The following is a 21,312-nucleotide window of genomic DNA, read 5'->3' on the forward strand; positions in this document are numbered from 1 at the left end:
CTTCAACTCTAACTACACTGCACACCCCAAGAATGCTGTCTCCTCTGCAGCACGAGTTGTCTCACGTGCACTTTTTCGCCCAGTTGCATTGGCACAAGGCATCCACAAATTGCAAATCGCCCCTCAGCCTCCAGCAGGGTGGAGGTGTAAGAGAGTGGGGTGCCATTCACCCACACTGGTGCTCTGAATGCTCTCTCTTCCTTCCTTAAAAAAAAAAAAAGCGAAACAACAAAAAAACAACAAAGCAAGAGTTAAAATTGAAGATGCCTTGTTTCAATAATGACTTAGTTAATGGAGTGCACATAGTATAGTGAGATCGAGACATTTTAAAAAATATAAATTTTTTCAAAACACTCTCTGGCTTTTCCCACAGTTGGGGAACATCAGTGCTCTGGTTCTGCATCCATGCAGGTCTCCCAGGGGTTCTGGGGGAAGCGAGGCAGCGCGATCAGGAGGAGGACGATTCCGAAGATGAAGAGCAGGACGAAGGAGGCGCAGGCACAAGCAAAGGACCAGGAGTAACTGTACTCAATCCAGACTGTCTCCTTGCTGTCAATCATCCTTTTCACAGATTGTCTCATGACTTCAACGGAGATGATGATGCAGAGACCTGAAGGAAGATGAGAGCAGTGGGTTGAATAACCAGCTGTCAATTTTTCATCCTTAACCACCTCATCTGCCTTTTAGCATACAGGAATTGCAGTGAGATTCACAGGTGAGTCATTGACTCGAATGTTTGAAGGAACCAATGCCAGCAAGTGCTCAGATCTCTGCTACAGCCTAGGCTACGTAAGTCAGCCGGTGACTTGTTGAGTGTTACATTTTAGGAAGGCTTGGATGGGAAACTCGAAGTGATGGAGGAATAATTGCATTCCTTAGGGAGCTTTTCCAAAAGTAGAATAAAGGTTTTATTGAGGTGACAATTTGCACCTCTGTCTTTCAGTCATTGTGGCATGTCAAGGATGTGATAGTTCATGTAAAAACGTGATCTTTGTATTTTTGGGAGACAGCTGCACATCTTGGGCCTGGATCAGCTGTTTCTTTGGTTTGAACCTTAATGTGTTATTGTGCTTAGACTAAATGAGATGGAATAGTCTCTGCAGCCAGCACTGAATGTGTTAGAAATGCCCATTTTAAAAGTAGTTGGAGAAAATACAGACAGGCTGCTGGGTAAAACCGATCAGGACATTTCCAAAACTCTTCAACCGGAGTACCACATGGGGTCTTGTAGTCTCACTGTAACTAGGAAGACAATGCCACTTTCTGGGCATTTTCAGAAGTGTTTCCATCTGCCCAGGGTGTATCTAAGTTTCTTTATATTGTACTATGAACTGAGTGCAATTAAGTGAGCAGCGACCCTTGTACCTGCGAAGGTGTAGAACATGGATGCTGGCTTCAGCAGGTAGTCCCTCTTCTTCTGGAAGGATAAGAGGACACAGATTGTTCCGATGATGGCAAAGCCAACACTGAAGATGGCAATGGCTGCAGCTGAAATGCTGTATTCTGCCAAAGCAAAAGAAACACACAACAAAATGTGAATGTCTGCAGATTTTAAGCATGCTCCCACCAACTGTTGTGACTTTGCAGTAGGTCACTCAGAGAAAAATGTGTCCTGATGCTGCAGAGATGGGGCTCTGATGAATCCAGTATTTCCCTAAAATAAAAGCAGGGGGAAGTATTGGCCAAGTATCTTTGGAATACAAAGGATATAAAAACAGAAGAGGGGAAAATCATTTTATTAACACTTACTGAAAGACCAAATGGCACCTGTGTTAGCCTGAAGAAGCTCTGGACTGGAGCCATTTTAGCTCTGCTGCATAGATGTTATTGCTGAAGGCTTCTGGGCTCCACGCTCTCATTTCTTCCATCACTCCACACTCTGCTCTCAGAGTAAATAAGCAGCTCTGTGCTATTTTTGTGCTAGGTCTGTACTGCAGGGCCTCAACAAGGCCCCTGTGCATGGTGCTGATGCTGTACCAGTGCAGGACGTTTGTGTGCTCCACAGGGCTCAAAATTTGAGCAGGCAACTAAGGCAGGAGGCCAGAGGTAAACTGTTCGCACAGCCTCTTTTTTTTTTTTTTTTTTTAAATCTTTTCTTTAAGACAAAGAATTCCAGCTCTATGGAAACTCAGCTTCTTCAGGGCATAGGATTAAACCCTCCATAAAATATCCTGCTTTTTTGCTAAACCAGCTAAGATACACAGTAGACACTTCACCCAGCCGAGGCACAGTTCAGTGCCTGGATGGAAGGGAAGAATCACTAATTAAATAATCCAGGCCTTCATTTACATATTGCATTCGTTTTCAGATCAGTTTAAGATTTAGCACATGTAGCCATGCATGAATATCACAGTATCTGATGATATTTGCCTTTCAGGCCATTAAAAAAAATGTGTCTTCCAGGCAAAATCATGAAGAATCTTTTTGCCTGTTACTAATTAGCTCCCATCAAAATGGAGCTATTTCTGTGAAAGGGAAAGCATATCACTCTTTGTTCTCTTTGCTTTTCATACCACTATTTTACTATAATTTCTCTGATGTTTCTCTTTTTGGTTTTCTTTACTATGTGCTAGAACTGCCCGAAACTGTTAGCTTCAATGTAAAATCATTTGCTGTAGCTTAAGCTTTTTCTTTTACTTTAAAGAAAAAAAGTTCTTCCTGATGTTTTTTTCTGAATAACAAAGAAGGCATCAGATATATTTTTAAGATCAGATGGCTGGATCTAATAGTATATCAATAAACAAGAGCAGGTAGCTCAGGTATATGCTCTTCTATTAATGCAAAATTCCCAGTCTTCCCTGTCTTAGGCAATTGCTTTTTCAGAAAAGCCATATGCAGGCTTTTCTACCATTATCATTTCTACTGGAAACAAAGTAGATTGGTTAATATGTGTAATGTAATCACCAGCTCCTTTACTCCACACTAAAATATGTTGTGTGGCAAAGTGGAAAGGAATTTCTTCTTAATGAGAGGGCAAGAAAGAGAGCAGTGCATGCTAGATGAATGCTAAAAATATTTGGCTTTATCAGGGACTTACTAGAAATGTGAAATTTGTCTGTGGTAGGCTGTTTTCAAAATCCATGCTGTGTAAACACCGACTATATGTCTTTATAGGATCTCTGTTCCTCCCTTCCATTGATCACTCTGGATTTAAACATGACTTTTATATAAAATCAATATCAAGCATAAAACTCCTAATGGTCTTCACAGAGCCTCTCTACTTTTCAGGGTCAAGACTTTGCTTGGGGTAAGGTTTCTTTATTTAGATTTTATTAACCTCTTCTTCCTTCCATGGTAAAGTCTTGGAATGTCACAGATAATGCTGATGTGATGTTAGTTTTATGCCGGCAAGACATTTTGCAGTGTTTGTGATGGTATCTGCTAGAAATTCCTCTACTGCTTTCAGTGGAGCCAGGATTGAACCCCCATTTTGGGGACCCCATTACCTTGCATCTTGTGTGCACCTCAGTTTGTGCAATGGCAGGAAAAAGTTTTCAGGATGATTCTTACCTTTCTGGGTGGTTACTTCAAATATCTCTGAGCTCTGTCCTGGAGTAAAGTGCTTGAAGTAGGAGCAGGTTTGTTCTGAAAGAGAAAAGGAAATTTAATTTTGTGCTCTTGGAAACCTCTGATAAAATGCAGTTAAATGGATTTTGCTTTTTACTAATATATCAAAATCGCAGTGTTTTTAGGGTAGGGACTAATGGGACCTCATTTCTGCTGCAGACATCCAGCAAATGCTTTTTTTAAGAGCAAGAATAGCAGCGGGAGACTGATCTCAAGGATTTGGGCCTTGATCTATCAGAACACTTTGGGAGGTGCTTAAATGGCCCTGACAGTTGTGCTTCCCCAGGTGTCCTCTTGGGAACATTTCCCACAAAAGAATGATGCGGAGCCAAACTGCCAGTTTGACACCTTCCTCTAATACCTCCACTTTGCTTGACATGTTGTGTCAGTCATTCTGCTTCAGCTGAACCCCAACCCGCCAAGGCTGAGCGGAGGGGATGGTGACACGGAGAAATCTGAGCTGGCTCTGTTTTATTCAGGAGCAGACGAGTGGCACGTGCCTGCCAGGCAACCCGCTCTGGCACGGGCACGGCCTCTGCTGCCTCTTGTAAGCTGCTCCCTCCAAGAGCTCTGCACACTGATTGCTCTTCTATTTAAAGCATGAATTACAGATAATTTTTCTCATTCTTTCTTTGGCCATCACTCATCCCTGCCTTTCCGTGGCTGTGTTTCCTGGTGATGAGACCTGCCGTGCCTGCAGCAGAGCTGGCATCTCCGCTGGCCTCCCCTTGTCCCTGCCCTTGTCCCTGCCCTCCTGCTTCAGAGCGGTGCTGGCCATAGGAGGGTCAGCCTGGGCTCCAAACAGGGCGGGTGAAGTGTCCCCATCCACCTTCTCCCTCCCTCTCCTTCCCTTCTCCAGCCTGTAGGCCCTGCATGGCAGTGACTGGCAGGGAGATATGCCCCGGTCAGCAGCCCGGGGCAGTTTGCTGCATGGGGGGGTCACCACACTATGGGGGTCCCAGAGGTGAGGATGCTGCGTTGTAGCAGAGCACATGGTGTTTTACTGTAAAGGCGTTTTTTTGGCTGTCAGAGCATAAAGACAAAAGTTATCTGAAGCTGCAGACAAAAAGAAAGGTAAAGCCGTACGAGTCAAGGGGAAAGAGGGTCTCACAAAACGTGGCGTCACCAAAGTTCGCTCCCATCAGAGCAGTCTGCTAAGTTAATTTGATGATAGTGGACTTAGTGGGAACTTACTGGATTTCCCTCATCTGGACTTTATGTGAGCATGCTGCCAGGTACACGGGGTATTTATAGAGGAGTTAGAAGGTGAACGAGGATTGAAGCAGTGGTATAGGGGCATATTGGGTGGAGGCAAGCTGGAAGCTGAGTCTCCCAACAGCTACAAGGTGGTTTCATACTCAGCCTAGTGAGATTCAACAAGAGAGCAGATGTTCTTGCTGTGCCTACGTACATGGAATTTTGGGGTGGATGCAAACAGGCAGGAGAAATACTATTTCAGTTAGATGGATACAAGTAGAAGAACAAACAGTTATAATCTAGTTAAGAAAACCTTGAGGCTCGAAGTTAGAAGAATGAAGCTTCCCCTGGTTTTTGCTTTCTTCACCTGCTTTCTCAAGAGAGACACAGGGCAGGAACAAAATGCTCAGCATAAAGAACTCAGGCTGTTTTGAAAGACATGGCATGGCAGGGCAGCTGAGGGCTGGGCGTATCAAGTTCCATTGGCTGGGGTGCCTTGGAGATACTCAAAAGCCATCTGGACGAGGTCCTGGCCAGCTTGGTTCAGGTGATCCTGCTTGAGTTGGGGTTGGGCCAGATGACCTCCAAAGGTCCCTTCTGACATCTGGGCTCCTGTCTCAGCCATGCTGCGAAATGCATTTCTGCATGGACAGAGCCAGCTCTGCTTTCAGCATCCCAGTGGGATGGGGAAGGGTCTGGCCACCGCTTATTGACTCGAAGCTTTGGCAGCAGCAGGGTGAGGATGAAGGGTGCCCTGGCTATTTATAACCTCTTTAATTGAGAACTTGGAGGGGTGCGGGGCTGGGAGAACAGTTGCTCACAAGGAATTTGGCTGGAGCTGGGCAATCACGGAGTCACGCTGGGCGGCGCCAGCATTGGTCGCGCTATTCTGCCGAGCTGGGCTGCAGAGGGCCTGCTCAGCACTGCCCAGCACCGTTCCTGCACCCTCTGGTTTGACTCCCACGAGGCAGGGGGATCATGCCAAGGTTGCACGAAATACCCACCCTGTGTGTGCAAGGGGCCACCGTTAACACCAGCATCTCCTGTCTGTTAAATAACGGAGCTAGTGCTAACTTCCAGGAGGTGCTGGGAGGAGGTCTGCGAGGACTCTGTGATCCTGCCCGATGTCCCCACCGTGCTGCCCCAGCACAGGCTGCAGCTGTGGGATGATCCTGAGCAAGGCCCTGGGTGCAGGGTGCGCTGCGGGCCTCTGCCTGGAGGGCACAGAGAGCATCTGTTGTTTATTTACAGCATTAATTTCTCATGGCAAGAAGATACCAGAGTACTGTATGTTACCTGGTGGGTTCTTTTTTTTTTTCTTTTTTCTCTTTTTCTGTCATGTAAATGGCAGATTTCAGAGTTACTGATTCAAGAAAGATTTACTTTCTCTTTCCCAGGAGACAGGGCAATTCTAAAGCAGTGATTTTGGGCCCATTAGTGAAAGATTCCTCTGAGATGCTGCTGTCTACTTAATTTTAAAAGCTGACTTTTATTTCACCTGCAGCTTCTCCTTGCTGGAGACTAGGTTAATGTTCAGCTCTGGCATCTCCTGACCTGTTCTTTATTAACTCTGCAAATGACTGGAGGAAACGTAGTTGAACTCAGAGCTCAATATCTAAAATTGCAAGTTTTGAGGCTCAGACCGGAGGCTCTATGGAGGCTGCGTGCCTCTGGCAGTGCCTGAGTGGTGCTTGTGGCTGAGCGTCCAGGCTGGTGACCTCGGTTTGGGGATCCTTTCCTTCCTGTGCTAAAAGGGATGGAGGAGGGATGAAACCGGGACGCTTCATCTTGGATCGACTGCTTTGGCTTTTAATTAACTCTCTGAAAAGGCTGATGTCAAAGGAAGCCCCAAGCATGCTGATTATCCAAAGCCTGAGGTGAAGCCATCAAGGACGGTGTGATGGGGGACGCAGTGTGTGTGGCCGTGCCAGGTGAACCAGTACAGCCCAGTCCGCCCTCCAGTCCGCAAAGGCTCAGCAGAGGGGGGACACATGGAAATCTCTTTGAGAGAAAGAGACTGTCGGCAGGAGAAGGAGCTGCCCCTGTGTCTTGTGGCTGACAGCACAGCTCTGCAAAGGTGTGATCAATGCGGCTATCACATAAGTGGGTTAGCTCTAGGGAAGGTGCTTTTGGAAAATGCATTTTGATGTGGGAAAATATAGCCAGATTGCTTTTGGTGAAGTGATATATTGTTTTCAGTTTAAAGACACTTCTGGTGCTCTGCTGAGCTGGGAATATCTATATCAACAAGGTTCCCTATTATTCAAGGCACTTCAATCCCTCTCTGGTGCCATCATGAATTAGAGAAAAGCCCATTTGTGTCACAGCACATTTACATAATGGATAGGATTTGAAATAGGTTTTATAATGGATGAAAATTTTGTGGCGATCTTTGTTTCTCTCCACCCCTAATCGCATTCTCTCTGCCACGGGGTCACCTCCGTGTGCTGATGGGACCAACGCAGGAGCTCGGCAGTCATTAAGGCTGCGGCGAACTGCAGGGACACGACGTGTGGTGTATCACACGCTGTCCTCCCCATTCCAGGCCACCTGCCCTTACAGCCCTCCTGGCCCCTTCCCTTCAGATCCATCACTCCTGGATGACCACTGTACAGGGGGAAACGGGACAATTCATCGCTCCCTTATTCATGCAGGGCCTGCCTCTCCTGCTGCTCACCACCACGGGGCTGGACGGCACCTACTGCAGCCACGAGATGCAGCAGAAATGCAACAGCACTGAACTGCTGCTGAGCCTCGGGGGAAGGACATGCTGAGAGGCCATGAGACATTTGGGGCCTGCAGGGTTTCCAGGTGGGAGCTGCCACCCGTCAGCGTCAGAGTGATGGGCTGAGAAGGGGCCGGAGCCCACCTTGCTCCTGAATCTGAGATCGACACGAGCATTGTTGTGGCATGCTGGATGGCGAGAAAATCCGGGATGAGTGATGCTTTTAATCTGAGGTTCCCACTTGCGGTAAGCCTGGGGGCAGGTCCTGCTGCTGTGCTTGGAGGAGGTGTCAAGGTGGGGGATGAGCAGCAGAGGGGGAGGCCTTGGGCTCTGAGCTGGCCAACAAGCCTGGGGAAGGGCTTTGAAAGACAGAGTTTGGGGATGGTTTAACTTCATACCAGTCTTACAAAGAGAGTTCCTTGTATGGACGCTGGCAACAAGACAGCCCTGCTGATAGTCAGTTTTGTCTAGTACTTTTCCTCTCTGTCTCCATCTCCCTGGACCCCTGTTCCCACACTTACAAGGTCCTCTTTAACCTGCCTGCAGCACACTTGGCTATAGAACATCCCCGTTGCTGCACAGGAGCACACGTTTTAGGACAACGCTTACACTCGAGCTCCTGGCAGTGGATGTGAACCATATCCCACTCGGTGGTGAAGTGCCCCAGTGGGCCACTGACCATAGTATTTGTCTGAATTTTCCCAGTTTTAATGGCCATCCCCCTGGTCCTTTTATTTCTTACAGCAGGACGCTGAACCCTTTCCAATTTGTCAGCATCCTCGCAAGAGTGCTGTAAAATTCAAAAGCTCTGCCTAAATCACAGATCTGCTTTGTGGACTGCAAGCCAATGCATCCTGCACATTTTGCACTGTGCTGAGCTCAAAACCTAATAAATAATGCTAATCGTGCCATCCATTTCCTTCTCAGGGAGTGACTGGTAAATGGTTATTAACGCAGTGATAAATTCTGATGTTTCTTTTCCAGTCCTGGCAGTGATGTCTGACTACATCTCATGATTTTCAGGAAAACAAATGTCCACATCTCCTTTGCTCCCTGGTGGTTCATTCATGTTTTCTTGACCACTGCAGGTTTCACAGCCACGCCGTCTCCCTGCTGACATCTCTTCCCAGAAGTGTGAAATCAATCCAATGTGTACCATGAGGGCACGGTGGCGTTTAGCAGCCCTGACCCACGGGGACCGCGCTCTCCCCACCTCCCCACACTGGGTTTTCCACCTGAGCAAAGTGGGGATTAAAACAATTTTATAACAGAGGTGAGAATGCAATGCCCTTTCAAGCCTCAGATGCTGCTTATGACACAGGACATCACCTAAATTCCAAAATATCTTTAAAAACTGAGAAAACACACCAGCCCTTCTGGTGTGGGCTCAGCCTCTTCATGAGCAGAGGTTTGTTTGTGGTGCCCGGCAGAAAGGCAGTGCTGGGACGCGACCCATGCCAGTGAGAGCACATGCTGATGTCTGTCAAAGCCAGTAGCTGCTTTCGTGCTGCCCTGGCTGCAAAGCTGCTTTTTGGAGACAGCTGGATATTTATGAGCTTTATATTTACCCTGCAGTTGTGCACTTTGGGTGTTTATCAACCAATTTCTATGATTTTCCTTTTGTGGGAGTTCTGCTCCCCGTGCGAGGAAAGGCAGAAGATGTTTCCAGGCGCCTAAGTACCTACGCGAGAGACATCAAGCACACGGATGACACACTCCCAAATTTGGTTAGAGGCAGCTCTGAATGCAGCAGCTGAGCTCCTCTCTCCAGAATACATAATTTGGCCAAATAGGTCAAATAGGTCATTTGGCCAAATCGCGGTAACATTCAGCAAGCACAGGCAGCAAGGTTTTTCACAGAAAATTCTCAAGCGTGTGCTAACATATATATTTTATTTCCAGCAGCAAGGCTAGCGTGAAGGCAATCCTGTTATTTCTGTTCTGGAAAGAGTCCAGTTCCCTATTAGCCTTCTAAAACAGCAGCGCGGCTCGGTCACGGATGGGGTGTGTTGGTGCACGCGGCGCGAGCAGTGCTGACTTTGCGATCCGCGCACGTAGCGAGCTGCTTTTACCAGGGGAATGCGATCGGCTTCCCGGAAAGCAGCCGAGCCGCTCCCCATCGGCTGCTCTGGGAGATCACAGAGAAAGAAAGTTGTGGGGCCAGGCTGCCCCCCCTGTGGGTCCGGAGTGCAGCAAGCCGATGAGGGATTGAAGCTCAGTTCATAACTTTTTGGAAGTTGGCAATGCATCCAGCAGCTCCCTGTTCCTCCCTGCCCTGAGAAATGATTGTTATTGAAATAGCTCGGGGCAACCTATTTCTGGCTGTGATCAGGCTTCGAGGATGTAGGAATCGGGAAATCCTAAGGACCCAGCTACATCTATTAGAGTTACTCCTGTAAATCCTCTTTCTGCTAAAGCTCTTGCCCGCTGCCATCAGCATGCCTGGGTGCTGTGATACCCACCGCTGATGTCAGTGAAATTTCCTCCATCCTGATTCCACTCTGATTTCCACTGTGCCTGATCCTTTTCCCCTTCTACCCTCCCGTCATTGCACACGAGCTGATGACTCAAAGACGGCCGCAGACGTACGTGCAAGGCAGCACAGTGCAGAGGTACAACGAGAAGGAGGGAAGCAAGGTGCACCCGCAGCCCAGCACAAGAACACAGCAGCGTGCAGCCCACTGCCGGACTGCGAGCCGTGGGGATACGGGACGTATTTTGTTTCCGCCCCATCCTGCAGCCTCCTAAGCAAAGCCTGGTGGGACATCCCATGCATGGGTGGGGGGCTGTACGTACCTCCTGGCAGACTTATGGGCCCGCAGCCCTTCTCTTTGGGACCTTGCTGCTGCACATAAATCTGTTTTTTGCAGAGTCGCCATAGCCCAAAATGAGCCGCTTCGCAGGTGGTGTTGTAATTCTCCACTTTGGGGCTCAGCACGGCCCAGTGGTCAGTCACTACGGCCGTGAAGAGCAGCGAGATGCCCACCAGCAGCACGCAGAAGGTCAGCCGCACCTTCAGGGACTTGCTGTCGTCCATCCCGCCTCAGGCCAGGGCTCCTGGGACCACCACTCCCGGGCCGTGCCGCCGGGGCAGGGGCCGCTCTGCTCGCCCGCAGCAGCCCCGCGAGGGTTCCCAAAGTGCTGGCACGTCTGAGCCTTTGCAAATGTCAGCCCCAGCTGCTGGGCTGTGTCAGCCGCCCCAGCCAGGAGGCTATTAATGCACGTAACGAGGAAAGCTCAGCTTTCCGTCCCGTCCCGCGTTTGTTTTGGATTCCCACGACCAGGCGGGTGCTCCTCCAGAGTCGCTACCGCTGCCGCTAAAAGGCTCTAATCTGCTGACTTGCAGCATGCCCAGAAATAGGCATTGATAGGATGATTAACTTTTCAGCTAGGTTCTAAAACATCTGTGTTTATAATAGCGTTGGGACTGAGTTCAGTCTGATCCTAAATAGCTTAATAACAGAGCCAAAGCCCACAAACCGCCTGCGCGCGCCTGCAGACTGTGGCCATTCCTGCACGGAGAGGTTCAGAGCTGGGCGTCTGCCTGGAGCTGAGCCACTGGCACAAGGGCAGAGCACAAAGAACGCGGCAAAATAAGCTAACTTATTCATTGTATTGTTTATTTTTAATCACATTTAAATTTGAATGAACCTAAGGTATTTTGAGTGGTCTGGAGGAGTGTGTTTTGGTTCCCTTCAGAAGGAGTTAAAGGTTTTAGACCCTGCTCTTGTTATATTTAAGGTTCAACTTATGAAATATTATTATATATATATATTATAATGTATATTATAACACGTATATAATATATAATATTAGATATTATCCCCATGGCAGGGGGGTTGGAACTAGGTGATATTTAAAGGTCCCTTGCAACCCAAACCGTTGTATGATTCTCTGATTCTATATTGCAAAAACATATTTCATCAATTTAAGTGAAACATTTTTCATTTGAGAACATTGAAACAAAATGATTCAGCATTCCTTCCTCCTTATTTTTTCGCTGGGAACTGTTGACAGAATTGATTTGATTTCACATTTCTTCTGCATCTCCCAGGACTGCGCTGTCCCCAGGGCTCCCCCTTCCCTGTAGGGTTCGCCTTGCCCTGACCCCAGCACTCAGCTCCCGACTGCAAATTGAAAAAACCCTTTCCGACAGCAACCCTCTGCTGTACCCGTGCAGGGTAGGCTGCAACAGAAATAAAACACTGCAAATTTTCACAGAGGTGAAGCTAGCAACTTTTGCTATTTTTGCAGTTGGTTCATTTTTGTTGTTGTTTTCTTTTTGTTCCTTTTGCATATTTTGTTCTAATACCAAATCTTTCAAGTGCTTGCTTTCCCACCATCCAGGTTTGCCTCAATATGTAAAGCAACTCTAGTGGCCGTCCTGCACATCCTTGCCTATTTTTAGGAGAGACTCCTGTTCCCTGGGACCCAGATGTGCCTGGAGCCAATCTCTCTCCTTCGCTTTGATATTCCAGGTGATTATAAAACTAATTTGATGATAAAGTCAATGCAGAGGCTATTGTGGAGGTGACATTACAATTGCAACGTCAAACTGATGAGAGTGACAGTACCTGAATGTCAAAACAATGGTTAAAAAATGTCAGCGGAAATCTGCAAATATCATGTTATCATGTCAAGATAATGTCAAAGCTGCTCGAGTGCTGTTTTATGAACACCCCAATTTGAGGTCAAAATACAGGTGCAGAGGCGCGAGCTCAAATTAACGAGGACAATCCAAAGCTATGAGTGAAGGGTGAAAGGTGAGTGTGGTGAAAGGGGAGAAAATAAAAAAATGTGTTAAAAAACATTGGTCCAAAGTAGCTGTAATTGAAATATGATTTAAAAGGGTTCACCTCCCTCTGGTTGACGAGCAGCAGGGCTGGCTGGCACCCTTGGGAAGCGGGTGACAGGAGGACGCGTCTGACCCCAGTATGGGCAACTGGTCCTGCTGGGAGCTGAGCACTGTGGGAAGGAGGGAGGGTGTGTGGGGCAAAGCTGGAGAGGATGGGGATGTTTTGGCATCCCAGACACTGAAGGGGCTGCCAGGACACCAGCCCCTGGAGCAGGAGGCCACGAGCATCCCTCCAGCTTGGTGTGGCTCATGGGGAGCAAGGAGGGATGCTTCGGGGCAACACCTGCTGAGGGTGGTGCTGCGTAGCATGGGCCATTTGTGCCAATTCCCAAAGCTGGTTTTATACTGGAAGTAACAGACTGATTTGGGGAAGTGGCAGAGCAGGGCTGGAGCACTGAACAGTGCCACCAAAAGGAGGGGACCAAAGGATTACTGCAATTAATTACAATTACAAGGTGCTGAGGGCCCTTCTCCGTTACCTGACTCCCACTTAGCCCCTGGCACTTACGTTTTCCTCAGCAAGCAGCTCTCTGCAGGGCGTGACAACGATGGCAATTTTCCCTGGGGTTATTTCCTTTGGGATCAGCTGAATGTCACCGCTGATGTGCAAACGGCTGGTGGGGCCCTGTGCTGTGCAACGCCTTGCATTAGCTGCAGCAGCCAGAGGAAGGCTGGTTCTGCTCCAAAAGTGGACGCTCCAGAAGTGGTTATACATGTTGAGTACACTACCCACTTGCTGAAGGAATTGTGTTTCAAGTGGTTGATGGCACTGTGCTTTCTGAGGCATAAAAATATTATGATGTCACACAGAGAGAAATATTAGAGGCTTGCATTTCTATTTCCTTAACCACAGCCAAGAGGTCACATGAAACTGGAAAAGCCTAAAGGGAACAGACTTTAAAATAGAAAAGGAATGCATAAAAAAATGTTATGCCATTTCTTTTGAAGTACTCTCTTGTTAAATTTCACTAGGTGTCAGTCCATCCTGGGAGCCGCATCCTGACTCCACTTCCTTGGTGCTGCCAACTCCACTGGTCCTCCACAAGCTGAATATGCGAAAGTGTTTGCAAATGTGGGCACAAAGCAAGGTTGCTGAGGAAGCAAGTGCTAATGATCATGCTTTAGATTAATTACAACCTACAAGGACTGCAGGGGTGGGAACTCATTAATTTTTTTTGTTGGTGAAGGTTTTTGTGTCTCTTCTAGTGTTGGCAAGGATCACACTTTCTGCTGTCATTCAGGTATCCTGACCTGGAAAAGTTCCTCAGGGTTTGCTTTTTATTTTAATTTTATTTATTTATTTATTTATTTGAATTTCCTAAATATACCCAGGAAACAACTGAAATGAAAGTGAGTGTGAGCAAGCCTGGAAGAGCTTCAGTGCAAGAGACAGACACCCCATATCACTGCAGCTAAGGAGAAATGTCCCCAGCCCAGAAGGGTGACCTGCTGCCACCCATCCCTGGGAGAGAAACCCAGGGATGTCTTTTGTGGGGTTGTGCATCCACAGGCTCTGTTCTCCCCACGCTCATGGGGGATTTCTGCCAAAAAATGTCTGGCAAAACTGATTTCCAGAGGAGCAGAAGGCTACAGGAGGCCCCCAGGGCTGTCTGCACACCCAGAAGACGGCGGTACAGCATCCTCGAGGAGCGGCTCCTGCAGTCCCCCTGCCTCAGCTGGTGAGTATTCACATTCAGAAATCTGTATCACATGAAAAACGAACAGAGTATTAATGAGGACCTGTTGGGAAGCAGGGAGGGTTGTAATTAGTGGCACTTTAGCAGCAGCAAGTGAGAGAGGCATGGTTGGTTGTGTTTCTCCACTGGAGAAAATGCTAAATGAGGTGTCCCAAGACCAGCCACTGCATTGTTTTATCCCTGGCAGAGGCGTTGGCTTGGCTCCATTCCCCAACATCTGCACATTTCTGTATTTGTTCCAGGCCAACCTCACTTCTTCCCACAACCAGCCTAACCAAAACCTGCAGCCCCCTTGCAGAGCAAGAAGACCCTTACCAGGTGAGAATGACCCAGGGTGGAGCAGATTGGGCGTGTTCTCAGCTCAGACACATTTTCAGCAAATCTGGGGCTGAGATCCTTTCTTCACAGAAGGAAAGAGGAAAACCTGTGTGTGTTTTGGTTTGCCATACAAAAAAGCAGCTCCCTGCCCATGTGCCAGGTGTCTCAGCAGCACGGGTCCCACTGAGCGCGGGGCTGGCCGTGGCCTCCCTGCGGGCTCGGTCTCTTTTGGTAGTGATCGCCTTTTTGGTCGGTAGCTCTGGCGAAGCCGTAAGATGAGCTGCCCCGCAGACAGGTGCCGAGCACTTTTAGGTCTGTTTTATTTTCAGCACCTCCCATGTTTTCTCGGTCCTCAGGAAATGCCACATCCTCCTCGCTGGCCTCTTTTTTTCCAGTTTCCGGAGCCACAAGGACTCCGCCTTTGCTTCCCCCTCAAACAGCATCACTCTTCGTTAAATCCCACGTATTTCTGAGCTTTCAGAAAAAAAGTCTTTCTGGCTCCAGGTCTGGGTGTGGAGGCATCTGGGCAGGCTGTGCTGCAGGCCACACGTGTGGGCAGGCGGACACAGGCACGCACGTTGCCTTCTTCTTTAGTCTGGAGGTGTAGGAAATGGGAAGGGAAAGTTAAAAGAAGTATTTGAAGGAGACACCTTGCAGGCACCTAAACCAGAGTGTGTTTCATCTGGGCCATGCTTAAGCTGAAAACCAGAAGTTTTGAGTTTCCTACCCAAATGCCTGGAAATGATGTGGTAGCTTATCCTGGAGATTCCTTGGTCTGTGGAACCACGAGAGTATTGTTTTGTCTCATATTCTCCCAGTAACACTAACCAGCTGCAATCAGAACAGATAGAAATGTTAAAAAATAAACACAGATAGCTCAGCTCGGAGGATCTGGAAGTTAAAAATCTAGATACCTTTCTCCACACAAACCCAAATACATTTAAAATGGTTTATTTAAAAAGTAAGGATTAAGTACATTGTACACGGTTGTGATTACACCAGCAGAACTGAAGCACAGTGGCAATAACACTTTAGAACTGCAGACAGAAATGTAACCTCAAGGGACGTGATATATTAGCCCTTGTGGATATGTGATCCATACAGAAAGGAAAGGAAATATAAAAATAGTTTATTGTTAGTTGAATGGGCATATGAAATGATTCTTGTCTTACTCCTATTCTGTGTAAGAAACCAGGAAGAGAGGGCTGACTGTATACCTGAAACTTTTTTTTTTCCTTAGAAAATGGAATCTGACCCAATAGCATTTCTTCTTAGGTCTGCTGTTACAGCGTATTATAGGCTATTACCAAAAGACCGATATTGTTAATGATATGATGATGATATCTGCGGGCCTTATGGAGAAACTGGGGCTAGTTTGTGTTAGATGCTGTCCAGGGATGAACAAAGAGATGTGGAGGAATAGCAGAAATTTTTTGTAAACTGTCACTGTGTGATTTCAAGAACAATCCCATTCCTTTCAGATACGTCACTACTCTTCACGTCAGGAAAACTGCAGATTTTTCAGCTTTGTCAGGACCAAAGTTTTCTACAGGAAAAGTGAGTTTTGGAGTTTTTTTGTTTTTTTTTTTTTTGTTTTGTTTTGTTTTTTGTTTTTTTTTTTTTACTCTAGTTGTTAGATGAAACAACAGCGTGCTGCAGTTTGACATAGACTGTGACTTTCGGGACATGAAATCGCAGCCCCCATCCTCCCCAGGGCCAGAAGTCCTGCTCCCCGTTACCCCCGGCGCCCTTGCTCCCTGCCCGGGCCGTGTGTCCAGCACCACCCCGGGAGCACTTCCCTGCTCCAAGTGGTTTTAAACACATTCACTGGCAAATGGTGATTCAAAGAACAAAGTCAAGGCGCAAAGCAAACCTCGCACCGTCCGCTTTCGCTTCAATGGACATGAGTTTAGAAAAAACAGCCTATATCTAGCTCCTGGTTTTAAAGGGAATGGTTTTATTCTTAATTACAGTAAACACGGATGAGGACTTATTTCTAACTATTAGTTTATTAACACAGTGGGAAACAAATAGTTCTGGGAAATTGCACTTGAAAAATACATTGACTATAATTAGATGTAAATTAATTAGCACTTAGTATGACACACTAATGAGACAGAAGGTTTTTTCATTGCAAACTTCTACTTCTATCATAGCTAATCAAAGTATTTTAATATTACGAAGTCTCCAAAAGTAGGAAATAATTTATTGTTTGAAAGCATAAAGATTCTTGTAAAAAAAACCTTTCATCAAGAACTTTAATAATTTTAGAATTCTTTTACGTTGTCCTAGCGGAAAAGTAGGTAAAAAACAGTTTTCTCATCTGCCTCTGTTTGAATTTTTTTTAAAAAGCTTGTGTAATATCTTTCTTCATAGTGTGTTGATACAGAAAGTAGCACAACATTTTCTACTTTTAAATAGTTCCCATTGCTCCATTCGCATTAGCTCTCAGAGTTCAGAGGTCTGAAAAAAGATCCCAGCAGAGTTTTAACCTGAATGGAAAATCTTACCAAGCAAGGATGAAGGCTCCAGCCCCCCTCCGCTGGATGGTTTGCCAAAGTAATGCTGCCACTCTGCCAGGCTGAGGGCAAAACTGAGCAAAACAGCTACTAGGGGAAGACTTTCACTTAAAATTGAGAATTGTGTCTTGGTTCTTGCAAGGAGAGAGGGCTAAGCAGGGGTTACTTGGGAGGGAGAGGCTCATCTTTTGGGGATGTTAAGGCAGCTCCTCCAGGGTTTCGCTGGAGGGCTTGGTTCCACCGGCTGAAAGCCTCACATCCAAACCACCACCGCATTGTGACGCTGCTGCCACTGCAGGGTGAATTAAGACTAAAGAGGTTTTAATGGTTTGGCTGATATCTCCCAGCATCAGCTTTCCAAATCATGCTTTTTCCTTGTCACCACGTTTCTAGTCTTCTGGTAGCAAAGTTTTTCAGGACAAAAAAATGACAGGTATATTCAAAGGAACCTACAGGAGCTAGATGCTCCTCTCTCATTGCCCTAATTCATCGAAGGGGAATCGGGCACCTCATTCTCATATGGCTTGGTCGAGTGGTCACTAAAATTAATGAGTACTGTCAAATTATATTACCTTAAGTCAGGCCCTTGAGCTTTGAGAATCCAAGCCTAAATGTAAAAATGAAAGCAGAAATTTAAAAGAAAAAAAAGATTTCAGACCCTTTTAGAAACATACAGAAGCAAAGGGTGCAAATCAGTCTCCCCCTTAGGTGATGCATAGAGTTTCCTGTGGGCTCTCTGCACGTAAGTAGATTCATCATTACAAAATAAATTAAATTAGGCTGAACCATCATTTCCATCTAAAAGCAACTATACCTTGCACCATGCGGCACTTATTCATAATAAAAAGAGTTTAATAAATATCTCATAAACGGTGATTATTTTTGTTCTACTTTAAAAAATACAAAGTCGTCATCCATTCTGTTAACGCTCGGTTCCCGTTGCTGCAGGAAGTTTTGCTAGTCCAAACGCATTAGCTTCTCATCTTCTTACACACATTGCTCAGGTATCTTAGTTTCCAGTAGCGTTAGTGTTGCACTTGTGAAGCAGTAAGGAAATCGGGGATGCAGTCGCAGGGAACCGGCGCTGCGCCCGCACGGGCCGCCCTGGCTCAGCTCTGCTCCTCGCCCTGGCTGTAAGCAGTCTATAGGGGCCTGCTCCTGACAGACAGCACTCAGCACCTCGCCGGATCAGGCACTAGGGCTAGTCGGAATGAGAATTCAAGTTTTCTAAATGTTAGGCAAGAAATGATGTTTGCAAATATGCTCAAGTCCCACCTACTGTAATCCTTCCCTTGCTAGGCGTTTCGTGCTGCACCCACCCTCGCCTCCCCACCCGCACTGCCCTGAGGGACGCCCTCCACACCCAGATAGGAGACCCTTACTGCCCCGTCAGGGAGTCCGTAACGCTCAGCACACGGATGCTTTACAGTTTCAGTAGCACAGATCAGTTTTAGTGTCGCCTTCAAAAATATTCTTCTTTTTTTTTTTTTTTTTTTTTGGAAAGAGGCAAAGCTTACGCAGTGTCAAACGGAAGTGGATCACTTGAGGAGTAGTTCGTATTCATCCTTGGGCTTGGTTATAAATTATAGTTGCAAGTTTGTAGTAAGGGATCTCAATTTAGAAAAAAAAATTGTACAGCAATTCTTCTGTAATCCTTTAAACACACCGGTGGCAAGTCCTTCGCAGTTTCTCCAAGACTGTACACACTACAAAAGTGCAGGGACATGAGCTACCTTCATCTCGTGACACCAAGAACTGAAAGAAACAAACTCCAAATAGCTTCAAAAAAAGCTACAAGCGTGTAACATCTTTATGTTGGTCCAGAGGTTCCCCACTTGCTGCCTCAACACATGCCACAATTAAAGAGGTGAGAGGGTATTTTCACATCGCTCCTTCTCTTTCATGACAGATCTATTCTGTTTTGATAATTCTTCAGAAAGCACAAGGAGTGAAGGTACTTCAAACAGGTGTCGTTCTCCTGTTGACCATATTGACGTGGAGTCCTTCCTTAAATTCCTTCTGAAGGAAGTTGTGAACCTGCAGAAAACTGGCTTCTTGGTCTGCATTGTAGCTGGCAGCCGTGGTAACCTTCAAGGGCTCTCTGGAAAGAGTGTACATGGAAATTTCATTCATGGGAATGGTGCTTGCTATCTTCATGCCAACCGGAGAAATGTCCCTAGATGGAGAAGGCTCTGTAGATCGAGAACTGGATCTGGACCTCCGCCTCCTGTACCTGTAACTTGGCATCCTGGCGTAAGGAGAACTGGAAGAAGTCTTAAGGAATTCCCTCTTGGTCTTAAACCTCAGCTCTTTGTTCTTCTCAATATAAATGTTCACAGCCAGAACACCTATGGTTTCAGCCACGATAAAAGACAAGGCTCCAAAATAAAAAGACCAACCATAGTTGTAATGGTTCTTTTTGTCCTCATCTCGCTTGTCACTTGGGTCACCTGCATTGCTTGATATGTAGACAATGATCCCTATGATGTTACTTAGTCCTAGAGAGAGAAAAACAGAAGTCAGTTGTTACGTGGTTGGGCAGTTAAAATACAAGCCATGTTACTTTCTGGACCTGAATGGTTCTAAGATTATGACCAGGAAATTGCATTACATTTATTTACTCTTTTATTTATCTAATTATTTCATTTATTCTTGAAAACAAAACAAAACAAAGCAAAAACAAAAAATAGACCCACATCATGTGGGTCTAAATATTCTAAAAGATTCAGCAGGATTTGTCCCCATTTCTTCATTGGCGTGGTGGAAAGGAAGCAGCATATGGGAGCTCTCTAATATTGTTAGTTGGGCTTCTAACATTCAGAATAGTAATAAAAATACATTTTGAGCTCAGGGCTATGGCTGTTCACCTCGATCAAGATAAGTTGTCTTCCACCTTGTTGAATTTTCATCTGAATGTAGCATGCTTAATCTGAGCTTCAGGGAAGGCTATTAACAATGTGCCCGAGTCTCTCAGATGTTTCTAATGTGAAAAACATGCTCACCTAGCACAGGTGATTTTTTTTATCTGTCATCATATAAGAGGAAAAAAAAGGTCCTGGCTGTAAGAGTTGCCTGATTCAGGTTTTTATTTAGTTATCTAATGTTCAATAACTTTTAAGTAGTGTACAAACTGCAAGCTATTGGCTTTAGCTTCCTGGAATTTCTTTTTCAAGAAAACTAAAAGCTTCTCTAGAATTTGCTCATTGTAGAGCTTTGAAAACATTTCTTTCTTAAGAAATGTGCCTAGCATGATGTTGGTCATGCTCTTGTTCCAGGAAAGGGATACTGGGAGAGACCTGCCCATGAGCTTTTCCACGGGAAGCATCCGTCCTTGAAGCCTTGCGCCCAGCCTGAAAGCTCGATCTGACTCATTTTCCTTGGGCTTGCCTTCATCAGGAGTGAGCAACACAAACGGGATTTCCTGATTTTTATATCAGCAGATCAGCAGCGTAAAGCTGCAGGATCACGCGATGCCCACCTGCAATGAGAACGCCCTGAAAGAATTTAGGCTTTGGGAAGGAAATTCAGGGAGTGGAAGAAGAGCCATGGATGTGAGGCGGTGTCCTTCCATCTCTCCTCCCAGCTGGGCTCGGAGCACTGGTTGCCCCTTGGTGTTTTTGGGTCCCTGCCCCTGGCCAGGCCATGCTGGGCATCTTGCTGGGCTGGTGGCTTCTCCACCAAGTTGCACTTTTGCATTTTCAGTTCCCAAAAGGCAGCACTTCTTAAGGACTCAATTTAAGGAGAACATACCTGCTGCAACAAAGAGAATCCCAGCGCTGAGGATAATGTTGTTTTTGCTGTTGTAAATCCTCCCTGCTCCGACACAGAGCCCTCCCAGCAGCAGCAATATTGTGCTCAGGATGGGGAACACACTGGAGGCACGGACGATGCCTGAAGAGGAGATAGGAAGCAAAACATGACAGACAGTAATCATTTCAGATGCCTCCTCAGGTGCTAGTGCAGAGATGACCAAGTCTCCAAACCCCTGGCTTTTGCTGCAGCTACCACAGATGCTGCATTTCTGGGCAGGTTTTTGGGAGCCGAGGTGGGTGGCCAATGTTGCGGGGGTACTCTCAGTTGAACACCTTTAATCTTTTTTGCTTCTAGGAGAAAGTCCAGTGTTATTGTCATACCGTGATGCCACCAGAACATTGCTGGTAAGTGACAGCAAGTGCCAGCATCACGCAGGGAGCGGCACTGAAAAATTCATGGCCTGGCTGCAAACCCTGCAACGTCTGGGGACGGCCTCGGCAGAGGATCTGCTCCTTGGTACACCCGTAAGGTGAGCACAGCTAACAGCCCCTCTTTTCCTGCTGAGTATTTAGGACTTCAAAAACCTTTCAGATTTCTATGGAAGAGATTTTAACAAGTGTATGCCGGGTGTTTGTGTTTAGTTCCCTGACAGCTAAGTGAAGTCGTTTAAAATTCTGTGTG

General features: G+C 46.5%; 3 protein-coding genes across 3 annotated transcripts in view; 1 reads left to right on the forward strand and 2 right to left on the reverse strand.

The window, feature by feature from the left end:
* Nucleotides 1-251: 251 nt before the first annotated feature.
* Nucleotides 252-10,981, reverse strand: CACNG1 (calcium voltage-gated channel auxiliary subunit gamma 1). Its single transcript, XM_083805458.1, has 4 exons — nucleotides 10,286-10,981; nucleotides 3,511-3,585; nucleotides 1,366-1,503; nucleotides 252-610 (listed from the first exon to the last, which is right to left on the reverse strand). Exons 1-4 carry the CDS (start codon nucleotides 10,524-10,526, stop codon nucleotides 384-386), a joined length of 681 nt encoding a protein of 226 aa, XP_083661584.1. The 5' UTR covers nucleotides 10,527-10,981; the 3' UTR covers nucleotides 252-383.
* LOC310884115 (uncharacterized protein) overlaps nucleotides 4,657-21,312 on the forward strand; it is a 36,845-nt gene continuing 20,189 nt past the window's right edge. The window contains exons 1-7 of the mRNA XM_083805461.1: nucleotides 4,657-6,841; nucleotides 7,419-7,735; nucleotides 11,837-11,967; nucleotides 13,855-14,023; nucleotides 14,284-14,359; nucleotides 15,841-15,916; nucleotides 20,986-21,160. Of these exons, the coding sequence (XP_083661587.1) occupies nucleotides 11,925-11,967; nucleotides 13,855-14,023; nucleotides 14,284-14,359; nucleotides 15,841-15,916; nucleotides 20,986-21,160 (539 nt within the window). The 5' untranslated portion in view covers nucleotides 4,657-6,841; nucleotides 7,419-7,735; nucleotides 11,837-11,924. The remainder of the gene's footprint in view (nucleotides 6,842-7,418; nucleotides 7,736-11,836; nucleotides 11,968-13,854; nucleotides 14,024-14,283; nucleotides 14,360-15,840; nucleotides 15,917-20,985; nucleotides 21,161-21,312) is intronic.
* Nucleotides 16,296-21,312, reverse strand: part of CACNG4 (calcium voltage-gated channel auxiliary subunit gamma 4) — a 40,321-nt gene continuing 35,304 nt past the window's right edge. Inside the window, exons 3-4 of the mRNA XM_083805439.1 lie at nucleotides 20,629-20,769; nucleotides 16,296-19,376 (exon numbers count right to left, since the gene is read on the reverse strand). Of these exons, the coding sequence (XP_083661565.1) occupies nucleotides 18,838-19,376; nucleotides 20,629-20,769 (680 nt within the window). The 3' untranslated portion in view covers nucleotides 16,296-18,837. The remainder of the gene's footprint in view (nucleotides 19,377-20,628; nucleotides 20,770-21,312) is intronic.

The sequence above is a fragment of the Anser anser genome (assembly GCF_964211835.1).
Source record: "Anser anser genome assembly, chromosome: 19".
Classification (NCBI taxonomy): Eukaryota; Metazoa; Chordata; class Aves; order Anseriformes; family Anatidae; genus Anser; species Anser anser.